The sequence below is a fragment of the Delphinapterus leucas genome, chromosome 8 (assembly GCF_059928025.1).
Source record: "Delphinapterus leucas isolate spDelLeu-1000000601 "Yukka" chromosome 8, BTC_Dleu_Yukka2, whole genome shotgun sequence".
In the NCBI taxonomy this organism is placed as follows: Eukaryota; Metazoa; Chordata; class Mammalia; order Artiodactyla; family Monodontidae; genus Delphinapterus; species Delphinapterus leucas.
Window position 1 is genome coordinate 44,231,875 of NC_143136.1, and position 12,415 is coordinate 44,244,289.

The 12,415-nt window shown below is 36.3% G+C and overlaps 1 protein-coding gene across 9 annotated transcripts in view; it reads left to right on the forward strand.

Moving 5' to 3' along the window:
* The window catches only part of HIBCH (3-hydroxyisobutyryl-CoA hydrolase), an 88,096-nt gene that overhangs the window by 40,324 nt on the left and 35,357 nt on the right, over window positions 1–12,415 (forward strand). For all 9 annotated transcript variants that reach the window (XR_016394094.1, XM_089916564.1, XM_089916563.1 and 6 more), the window contains one exon: window positions 9,795–9,873. Coding sequence is in view for 8 of the 9 variants with exons in the window: in XM_089916564.1 (XP_089772690.1) it covers window positions 9,795–9,873 (79 nt within the window). In the remaining variant the exon portion in view is untranslated. The remainder of the gene's footprint in view (window positions 1–9,794; window positions 9,874–12,415) is intronic.

The window sequence follows — 12,415 nt, forward strand, 5'->3', positions numbered from 1 at the left end:
GGGCCCAGAGGGGCAAACCAGAAGAGTGGACTTGTCATGGGAACCTTCAAGTTGGCTTTTGTGCCCCAGAAATCTTTGAGAGTTTCTTTGCTTTGTGGCAAAGAACCATATTCCAGGTTTGTTTTGTACATTTTATTCAACAGACCTAAAATAGGGTGTTTTTCCAAGGCAGCCCTGGTTACTTTTAGTAGGAAATGATGGTTAGCAATAATAATCTGGGCACTAGTTAAGTTGGTAATTGTTTATAGGCCTTTTTGAAGAGAACTAAGAATATGTGTTTTATTTTTAAGAGAAAATAGGTCCTAGATCCTGAGTTCAGTACTTCCTATTCAAATTTTGATTCTTACTTCTTTGATATTTGTCACTTTCTTCTCATGTATGTTGAAAATCTTTATTTAAAAAAAATAAGATTGTGACAAATTTGCTTTGTCCTAATGTGTATAATAGTTTCAGAATAACAATAAATGTTATTATGAAGAATAGTCACTTGAAATACTGTCTCTGCCCTGTACCAAAATCTTTTAGTAACTTAGCTTTTTCATACTTTTCCAGAGTATTCAACTTGGTTCTCATGAAATAACTCTTTATTTATGACTGACGTTTGGTAAACTCTGAACTCAACAGATCAGAGAAGTATCAGGTATATCAAAAAGTAGCCAGAGGGCTTCCCTGGTGGCACAGTGGTTGAGAATCCACCTGCCAATGCAGGGGACACGGGTTTGAGCCCTGGTCCGGGAAGATCCCACATGCCATGCAGAGTGACTAAGCCCGTGTGCCACAACTACTGAGCCTGCGCTCTGGAGCCCATGCTCCGCGACAAGAGAAGCCACTGCAATGAGAAGCCCGCGGGCACCGCAACGAAGAGTAGCCCCTGCTTGCCCAAAGACCCAATGAAGCCAAAAATAAAATAAATAAATTTATATATTAAAAAAAGTAGCCAGAGAGTAGCTTTCAGGATGCTAGTTAATATAGATATTAGTTTTACAGAGTTAAGGGAAATTGTTGGTAAATCTGAGGTCAATTAAGAGTACTCCTGTTATAATAGTTCTTCTTGTTTGAATATATGATATGAGGCAGTGGTTTCTTAGAGCTTCTCTTTTTAAACATCTATTAAATATGATTGGGATTGACATACACACTAATCTGTATAAAATAGGTAACTAATAAGAACCTGCTGTATAAAAATAAAATTCAAAAAAATAAATATAATAGACATTTAAAATATATGTGGTATGTTATAATATATTGGGGGAATGTGCTTATTTAGGCAAAAATCTTGAGCAGGAATCCAGGAGGTAATGTAAGAGTTATTTCTAATTTATGTTTTCTTTTTTAAATTAATTAATTAATTTATGGCTGCGTTCGGGCTGTGTTGGGTCTTTATTGCTGCGCGGGCTACTCTCGTTGTGGTGCACTGGCTTCTTATTGCGGTGGCTTCTTTGTTGCAGAGCACGGGCTCCAGGCACGTGGGCTCAGTAGTTGCAGTGTGTGGGCTTCAGTAGTTGTGCCTTGCGGGCTCTAGAGCGCAGGCTCAGTAGTTGTGGCGCACGGGCTTCGTTGCTCCACAGCATGTGGGATTTTCCCGGACCAGGGCTCGAACCCGTGTCCCCTGCATTGGCAGGCGGATTCTTAACCACTGCGCCGCCAGGGAAGCCCTCTAATTTATGTTTTAATGTATGATGTACCAGAATTATATTTCTGCTCACTGGCTTTTTTTAAAATTGAGGTATAATTGACACATAATGTTTTAGGTGACAACATAATGATTTGATGTATGTATATGTTGTGAAACCATAAGTTAACACTCATCACTACACATAATTGAAAAAAAATTTTTTTCATATAACTTTTAAGATTTACTCTCAGCAGTTTTCAAATATCTCTCTGATATTTCTGTTTAAAATAAAACTGTACCTCCAAGGATGGTAGACTGTTAATTCATAAGTAAATATTTCTACCGCAATTATTTGTTTCTGCTGAATATAATTTTTGTCCAAAAATAACATGAATTATATGCATCCAAAGCAGGATAATGTAAATGCTCTCTGTAGTCTATCAGAATACATTAATAGGGCTTCCCTGGTGGCGCAGTGGTTGAGAGTCCGCCTGCTGATGCAGGGGACACGGGTTCGTGCCCCGGTCTGGGAAGATCCCACATGCCGCGGAACGGCTAGGCCCGTGAGCCATGGCCGCTGAGCCTGCGCGTCCGGAGCCTGTGCTCCGCAACGGGAGAGGCCACGACAGTGAGAGGCCCGCGTACCGAAAAAACAAAAAACATTAATATTATGTAATCGGTATGTTAATACTATTAATATGCAATATTAGTCTGTTAATATTAATGTGAGAAGCATAATAAAAATAACTGTTTTTACTGGGTAGGCTGCTAATCTAAGGCATGTGGTCCCAGAGATACATTATGAAACTTATTTTATGATTATGATATTAACTTTTATACCATAGTGACATAATGTGTGATGAAAATCTATTTGAATTTCTAACAGAAATATATACCTAATTTCAAAGAACCATTTATAATCTTGAATGATGGTGAGAGAAGACTCTCATGTACTCACTGATACTGAGATGCAGTGTTCATTCTGGACAGGAGCTTACTCATTCTCTCTGATTAGAATTTAAATTCATGACTCTCTGTGTGAGCATTTGTCACATCACCCCATTGTATGCCTTTCTGAGTTTGTTTTCTTTACTGTGGTTGTTGGCGCTGGTTACTCTGGAACATTTATTTTTATTTTCATTTGGCTCAAACAGACTATTGTGAAACAATTTCAATTAGTAATATAGTACAGAGAACTCCAGTGTATCCTTCATCCACATTCCCTATTATTTCCGCATTTGTTTTATTTTCTCCTCTTCTCTCCCACGTGTGTCTATGAATAATTTTTTTCTGAACCATTTGAAAGTTGAAGACATGATAATTCTTTATTGCTAAATTTTTCAGTGTGTATTGCTTAAGAATAAGACACCAGAATCAGGGAATTTAACACTGATGTATTATTATCTGGAACATTTCTTTTTCAGGCACCAAATTAAATTGTTCTACATGTGTTTTTATTTTCGTGTTGGGGGATTAATCTTGCCATTAGTATAAATCATGGAGTAATTGACTATATATTAAATTAACTTTAAATATCTGTATAATTATCAATTTTTAAAAATGTGCTTTTTGTCTAGAATAGTAATATTATCTGGAAATATAGAAGTGATACTCATTTCTAGTTACTGATAAGCATATTTGCATTTTGAAGGATTTAATTGTGCTTTTTAAGTAATTATAATGAGATCTTCTTTAAAAGCCTTAAAGCTATACCAGCCTTTTTCCTTTGTTGAACAGTGAAAACCCATCTAGCTCTAGTCTCTTAATTAAAAATAAAAAAGTCTTAGATCGCCTAAGTTTTGCATTTAAGAATGCTAAACTTTAAACAAGTAGGATACGAGTTTGACTACATTCATATGTTCAGTTATTTATGCTTATCCATATTAATATTCTCTGTACTAGATTATAAATATGGATCAGATTCATTTTACTTTATCTTCACAGTGTCAGTACAGTACTGCAATGAAGATTGTTTAATAGTAATTCAAGTAAAAAACAATGTCAGAATGCTTGAGACACCATAAATATAAGGCACAGAGGGTTAAATGTAAGATAATAGAAAAAGTGTTTACCAACACTAAAATAACTGATACAGCTATTTTAATATCAAAGAAGGTACTATGGCAAAAGCTTTTACTTGATATAGGACATTTCATAGTTATAATAAACAGGTATGACAAATCTAAATTTGTATGTCCTGTGAATCTTTCTATTGTGTATTTTTTCTCTTAGGCTTTAGTCATGTGGTCTTATGTCAGATTATTTCTAATTGAGTGCTGGTTATTTCTAATTGAGTTATTTCTACTTGAGTATTATTTGAGCCGTGGTATGGCATAATCTTCCCACTGTCATTTCTAGTAGGAATCTAGGCTAAGGGCACTAGCAATCCCAGATCATCTCAGTCCCGTCAGGAATGGGAGTATTTGAAGCTGAGCATTTGAATCCAGGCCACCCTAACTTCTAATGTGTAACATTTTGGGGCCCAGTTCAGCAAGCCCTCAATTTCAGTTCTTATTCTCTTAGCAGATAGGGCTTAGTTCAGTCTGTTGAAAGCTATTCAGCTTTTCACCTTCTTAAGTTCAGTGTAGTCAGATTCTGAAAGTATTTTTATTGACTCTAATCAACCATAGAAAGATATTTTATAAATGCTTGTCTAAAACTCTCAATTTATAGCAATATGAAGCTGAACAGAATTGCTTAATGAGTTTCATAATGCACAGTATGACACTGAGAAACAATGGGAACAAACCTCTGCCTCTGTGAAATAACTATACTGGTGTGATATTTTCAAACATTTAAAAATGTTTAATCTTGCAAAAAAGTAGAAAGCCCTTAAAGGGGAAATAGACAAAACCACAATCCTAGGAGAAGATTTGAACATACTTCTTTCAATGACAGATGAAGCAGAGACATAAACAGTATATGTACATATATACACATACATTTTACATGCATGCACATGATTTAACATGGTCCAATAAACAATCCAATTAACATGGACTCAGTAACTGTAGATTTCATGTTCAATTCATGTGTGCATGGAACATTTACCAAAATTGGCCATAGAGTTAGCCTCAGCATATTCCAAAGGATTAATCTTACAGACTGTTCTCTGGCCTCAATGGAATTAAGCTAGTAATCAATAATAGACAGAAAATCCTGAATGTTTGGAACATGTTTCTGCTACGCTTTGAGAGTATGGAAGGATTACTTAAATTACACTAAATGGATTACACTAAATGTACCATAAACAAAAATAACAAATTCGATTGTGCTAAAATTAAGAAGCTCTATTCATTCCAAGACATCATTAAGAGAGTGAAAAGGCAAGCCACAGACTGGAAAATAGGTATTTGGAATACAGTCCCTTGTTCTCAGCAGGGGATTTTGGTTCCAGGACCCCCATCCGATGCTAAAACCCAAGGATGCTCAAGTCCATTGTATAAAATAGCATAGTATTTGCATGTAACATACGCACATCCTCCCATATGTTTTAAATCATCCCTAGATTACTTACAATACCTAACACAGTGTAAATGCTATGTAAGTAGTTGTAAATGGTGTAAATGCTATGTAAATAGGTGCTGGTATGCAGCAAATTCCAGTTTTGTTTTTTGGAACTTTTTGTTGGAATGTTTTAGAAAATATTTTTGGCCTGTGGTTAGTTGAATCTGCAGATGAGGAGCCGTGAATATGGAGGGCTGACGATACATATATTTGACAAGAAATCATATGAAGATGTAGAAAGAATTTCTACCTATGAATAAGAAAATCCAATGGAAAAATGAGCAATAGATTAGACATTTCATAAAGAGAATATGCAGATGACCAAAACATGAAAAAGCACTCAGTTGCATTAATCAGCAAGAAAAGGAAAACTGAAACCACAATGAAATGCTAACATATACTCACTAGAATGGCTAAAATGTTTTCTATGTGAGTCTGTTTCTGTTTTGTAAATAAATTTATTCGTGTTATTTTTTAGATTTCATATGTAAGTGATGTATGATATTTGTCTTTCTCTGTCTCACTTCACTTAGAATGATAATCTCTAGGTCCATCCATGTTTCTGCAAATGGCATTTCATTCTTTTTTATGGCTGAGTAGTATTCTATTGTATATATATACCACATCTTTATCCATTCGTCTGTTGATGGACATTTAGGTTGCTACCATGTCTTGGCTATTGTAAATAATGCTGCTTTGAACATTGGGGTGTATGTACCTTTTTGAATTAGAGTTTTTGTCTTTTCCGGATATATGCCCAGAAGTGGAATTGCTGGATCATATGGTAACTCTGTTTTTAGTTCTTTAAGGAACCTCCATCTGTTCTCTGTAGTGTTTGAACCAATTTACATTCCCACCAACAGTGTATAAGGGTTCCATTTTCTCCACACCCTCTCCAGCATTTATTATTCGTAGACTTTTTCATGATGGCCATTCTGACTGGTGTGAGGTGATACCTCATGGTAGTTTTGATTTGCATTTCTCTAATAATTAGTGATGTTGAGCATATTTTCATGTGCCTGTTGGCCATCTGTATAGAATGGCTAAAATGTGAGAGACAATTTCAAGCATTGGTGAGGATATGGAATACAAACTCATATTGCTGCTGGAGTATAAATTGGTATGACTGCTTTGGAAAATTGTTTGATCTCGTCTTTTAAAGTTGATTGAATTAATACTCTGACCCAACAGTTTTACAACCCAACCAAAATGTATGTACTTATGCCCCAAAAGACATGTGTAAGAGTGGTCATTGAATCGTTATTTGCAGTAGCCCCAAACTGAAAAACCTAACTAGCTATTCACAGTAGAATGAAAATAGTTTATTCATACAAAGGAATGCTGTACAATGAAAGAAATTATTGCTACACCCATGAATAAATCTTGCAAACATAACATTGACTGAAGTCAAATAAATAATACTCTATGGCTCTATTTATATCAAGATCAAAACCTGAAAAAGTTACTCTCATTTTGTTAGAAGTCAGGATAGTAGTTACCTGAAGGATAGGGAGGGAGTAGTGGCTGACAGGGTGCATAAAAGAATTTCTGATAATTTTTATCTGGGTTTTGGTTACAAGGATGTGTTCATTTTGGGATAATTCACTGGACCTGTGTGCTAGCTGTTTGTACTATTTGTGTACTTTCGATTGTATATTATATGTCAATTAAGAGGAAAAAAAAAAAGCCAGTGTGGCTGACAAGAGTGAAAGTGAGGAAAGTGGAGAATGGTGGACCATAAGATCAGGGAGATAGAAAGGGACCAGATCACGGAGGGTCTTATCAGCCAGGATGAGGAATTTCAGTAATATTTTAATGGGATGGGGAGTCACTGGAGAGTTTTGGGCAGGAGAATGACATGAACTGATTTACATTTAATAAGTTTACTTGGCTGTTGTGCAGAGGATGGATTGTGGCAAACACAGAAGCAAGAGAGACTAACCCAGGCAAGAGATGATAGTGACTTCACCTAGGGTTACAACAGTGGCGATGAAGTGGCCCAATCCAAGATATATTTTGAAGTTAGTGCTATCAAGACAGATTCATAGGGCTTCTCTGGTGGCGCAGTGGTTGAGAGTCCGCCTGCCGATGCAGGAGACACGGGTTCGTGCCCCGGTCCAGGAGGATCCCACATGTCGTGGAGCGGCTAGGTCCATGAGCCATGGCCGCTGAGCCTGCGCGTCCGGAGCTTGTGCTCCGCAATGGGAGAGGCCACAACAGTGAGAGGCCCGCGTACTGCAAAAAAAAAAAAAAAAAAAAAAGGAAAAAAAAGACAGGTTCATAGATTGTAAGATCAGAAAGAAAGGATGATGCTGAAATTTTTGGCCTGAGCAGCTGGGTGAATGATGGTGCTATTTGCTGAGATGGAAAAGACTGAGGGAGCAGCATGTTCAAAGAGAAATCAAGAGGTTTACTTCTGATGCGTGAACATTGAGATACATATTAGATGTTTAGGTGGAGTTGTTAAGTAAACAGCTAGATATAAAATTCTAGAGAAATCAGGAGTGGGAAAATAATTTGTCGTTAATGTTACAGTGCTTAAAATCTTGGGGCTCTTGGAAGAGATCACCTGGGGAATGAATAGAAAGAACAGAGTACAGGTGAAGTGGAGTAGTGGGATGATATCTGATCATTGGGGCAGATCAACATTTTGATGTCAGGGAGAAGAGAAAGAACAACTAATGAGTTAGAAGGAAAACCAGGAGAGTGTAGTGTCTCAAAGCCAAGTCAGGTGTTTCCTGAAGTAGAGAGCCACTGTCAAATGCTACAGAGATTTATAATTATGTGATAAATGAAATTTGACTGCTGGGTTGGGTAGGATGCAGGGAGAGTATTTGAAGAGAGTTAGGAATTGGAATAAATTTTACATTTGGGGAATGAATGTGTATAACCGGTTGTTAATATAATAAAACTTGAAGACTGAAGCCTTTTTAGTCTAGCAAAGGAGTATCTGCTAAGATTAAGGGTTAATAGTATGTAATGGTAAATTTTGGAAATTTCAAGGGGGATTTAATATAAGCAACCTATAGTGGATTCTTTTATATAAGATACAAAAATTAGATATGAATCTGCCATGAGAGTGCTACACCCCTTTCAACGTGGATCAGTATTTATGTCCTTAGTATCTCCAAGTCAGGTGGCTTGAATTTTCCCGGTCTTCATTTCATCTTAATTGAAAGGCATTTTAAATTGGCTTCTAATGGTACTGGTGTCAATGACCTCTTATTTGGAAAGCTTTTCATTAATAACTTCTTACTAAAATTTTGAAGTCTTTGACTTTGTTCATTATTTTATCAGCCATGACTGAAACAAAATAACTGAATCAATGAATATGGGATCTATAGCTTCTACATGAAAGAGTACAGAGCTTATAAATTTCTTTCTTTCTTGAATTTAGGGGGTAGGGAGGGCCCTCTGTAGAGAATTTGGGCTGTTAGTGGTTCTTTTGCAAAGGAATGAGGGTTCCAGAAGATAGTATGGGAATGACTATCAGGGAGAGCAGTGTTAGGAAAAAGCACACAGCAGTATTGGGATGAATTTATTAGAGGCCAAAGGCCTAAGACAGCTATTGTGTGATGCTGAATCATGACAGAATCTGGGTCTGGGTTCTAACTGAAAATGTGGTGAAGAGACATTTTTAATTGAAAAAAGCAGGCACTCACCCAAACAGATCCAGAAAAGAGAAGGGAGCAGTTAAGAGACAAGTGCAGGGAACAAATGGGAATCCAAAGACAAAAATGCAACATAGCTTGTCTTCCTGAAAGTTGAACTGCAAGTGTGGGCTTAAGGCAAGTTTGAGTAGTGCATTTGCCTGTTTTTCTCTCTCCAGCTATTTGTTTTCTTTGTTCTCTGTGTTGTACAGGCTACATGCACTAAACAATCTAATAGAAGTTCTGAATAATGTGAAAAACATAACATAGGAAATGTATGTCACAATGTGAGCACAGACAAACTTGGATACTTTGTAATCACATGTATACCTCTTATTTTATTCAAATATATCTGTTGATTCAGAGATGACTGTTAAGTTTGTCATTTTCAGTGACATTCAACAAGTCAGAAACAGACTTTCAGCCAAATCTTTTTATTTTGTAACTTGTGTTTAGTAATGGATTTTTAAGAGTTAAATAGTTACTAAGTGTTGTATCTGAGAAAAATGATGTTGCTAATTTTATTTGATGAACTATGTGAATAAATAAAATGTGTTAATATTCTATTTAAGCCTACTGAAATTTGCTAGAATAGCTTGGTTATGCTTTTTTGATGATTGGTTCCACTAAGAATACTCAGTGGTTCTGGGAAGAGTCAGTATTCTATAATGCTGCATCTAGTTTGAAATAAGAGGTAATTGGGGAAGAGGACATGAAGCATAACACAGGATACTAATCAAAAACATTTTAGCTAAAACAAATCTGTTCCAGATATCAGGGGTACCCATGTACTTTTCACCCAGAAAGTTCTGAAATTGTGTGGTTTAGGGTTTCCCTCCTGTCTATCTCCTGAAATTCCTTTAAAGAAATTCTTTATGAAGAATTATATATAATATATATTATATGTATCTTTGTATATGATATAATTTACTTGGTTTATAATGTTTGTGAATGTGAGGTTTTGTTTTTTTTTTTTTTAACCCCCGCAGTATTTTTAAAACAATTTTTTGCCTTTTCCCTAGGGAGTTGGTCTCTCAGTTCATGGGCAATTCCGAGTGGCTACTGAAAAGTCTCTTTTTGCAATGCCAGAAACAGCAATAGGTAAAAAACAAAAAACCAAATTTTTCATAATTACTTTTACAATTATCATCTTTTGATACATTTCAGATTACAGTTATTGAAGGAATTGATGGAATCTTGTATGAAAGAACTTTTAAAAATAAATTATAATAGGAAGATACCTAAAAGTTTATATTAGCTCATACTTATATCTGAAAACACAAAGGCAAGCATATTTAAACTGGAGACACTAGCGCACTGTAGTCTATTTTATTTATTCTTATTGAAGTATAGTTGATTTACAATGTTGTGTCAATTTCTGCTGTACATGTCTTTAATTTTAGATGAAAGATTATTAGAGGAAATATCTTGCATTCAGATCTATGCTCCATTTTGAGTTAACTTTTGTATGTGGTGAGAGGTATGGATCAAAGGTATAGATCAAAGTTTATTATTTTGCATAGGGAGATAAAATCATTCCCACATCATTTTTTGGAAAAAGCTACTATTTCTCCACTGATTGCCTTTGCACCTTTGTATGTGCTGATCTTGGTGCCAACACCACACTGTCTTGATTACTGTTGCTTTATAGTAAGTCTTGATCAAGTAATGATAATCCTCTAATTTTGTTCTTTTTTTTTTCTTTCAAGTTGTTTTGGCTCTATAGATCCTTTGTATTTCTATGTGAATTTTAGCGTGATTTTGTAAGTTTCAACAAAAAGGCCTGTTAGAATTTTTTTTTTTTTTTTTTCAGTACACGGGCCTCTCGCTATTGTGACCTCTCCCATTGCGGAGCACAGGCTCCGGACGCGCAGGCTCAGCGGCCATGGCTCACGGGCCCAGCCGCTCCGTGGCATGTGGGATCTTCCCAGACCGGGGCACGAACCCGTGTCCCCTGCATCAGCAGGCGGACTCTCAACCACTGCGCCACCAGGGAAGCCCACCTGTTAGAATTTTTATTTGGATTGTCTAGGATCTATCAATTTAGGGAGGGAGAATTGATATCTTAACAATGTTGAGTCTTCAGACCTGTGAGCAAGGTATATCTTTCCATTTATTTAGGTTTTCTTTAATTTCCCTAAGCCATGTTTTGTAGTTTTCAGTTTCTTATACATCTTTTGTCAGATTTTTCCTTAAGTATTTCATATTATTCAATGATATTATAAATGATATTTTTAAAATCTAGTTCTGATGTTAGTTATCAGTATATAGAAATATAATTGAGTTTTGTACTTTGTATCCTGCAAACTTGATAAACTCACCTATTAGTTCTAGTAGATTTTTTGTTGATTGAATTGGATTTTTTAAATAGATAATTATGTTGTTTACAAATAAAGTACATTTTACTTTTTTCTTTCCCATCTGGATACTTTTTATTTTTATTTTTTCTTGCCTTATTCCACTGGGTAGAACCTCCAATACAATGTTGAACAGATACGTTGAGAGTGGGCCTTCTTGCCTTGTTTGGGATCTTAGGGGGAAAACGTTCAGTCCTTCACCAATTAAGTACGATATTAGGTATAAGTTTTTCATAGGTGCCCCTTATCAGGATGAGGAACTTTCCTTCTGTTCCTAGATTTCTGAGGGGTTTTATAAGGAATGGACTTTGGATTTTGTAATTTTTTTCAGCATGTGTTGAGATGATCATCGTTTTTTCTTTTTTAGTTTGTTAAGGGTGGATTACTTTGATTGGTTTTTTAACATTAAAGTAACCCTGCTTTGCTGGAATAAATCTCACTCTAGTATGATGTGTCCTACTTTTTATATGTTGTTGGGTTTGATACACAAAAATTTTCTTTGGAATTTTTGCATCTATGTTCATGAGGGATATTGGTCTGTAGTTTTCTGGTAACATCATTTTGGTATCATTTTGCTTGCTTCATTTTGGTATCAGGGTAATGCTGGGTTCATTTCTGGAAAGGTTCGGGTAGAATTGATTCTTTTTTTTCATGTGTTTCGTAGAATTCACCAGTGAAGCCATCTAGGTCTAGAGTTTTCTTTGTGGAGAGGTTTTTAACTACAAATTCAAAATCTTTAATAGATGTACGCTATTCAAGTTATCTGGGGTTTTTTGCACAAACTTTAGTAATTTGGGTCTTTTAAGGAGTTTGTCCATTTATTAGCATAAAGTTCATTTCCTTATTATCTTTTTAGTATCTGTAGAATCTATAGTAATACCTGGCTCTCTCATCTTTTTTTTTTTTGGTCATGCCATGCAGCATTTGGGATCTTAGTTCCCTGACCAGGGATCAAACCCGTGCCCCCTGCATTGGGAGCGTAGAGTTTTAACCACTGGACAGCCAGGGAAGTCCCTTTCTCATTCTGTTTTTTTTTTTTTTTTTTTGTGGTATGCGGGCCTCTCACTGTTGTGGCCTCTCCCGTTGCGGAGCACAGGCTCCCGACGCGCAGGCTCAGCAGCCATGGCTTATTGGCCCAGCCACTCCACGGTATGTGGGATATTCCCGGACCGGGGCACGAACCCATGTCCCCTGCGTCGGCAGGTGGACTCTCAACCACTGCGCCACCAGGGAAACCCTCTCATTCTTGATGTTAGTAATTTGTCTTCTCTTTCTTTTTCTGATCA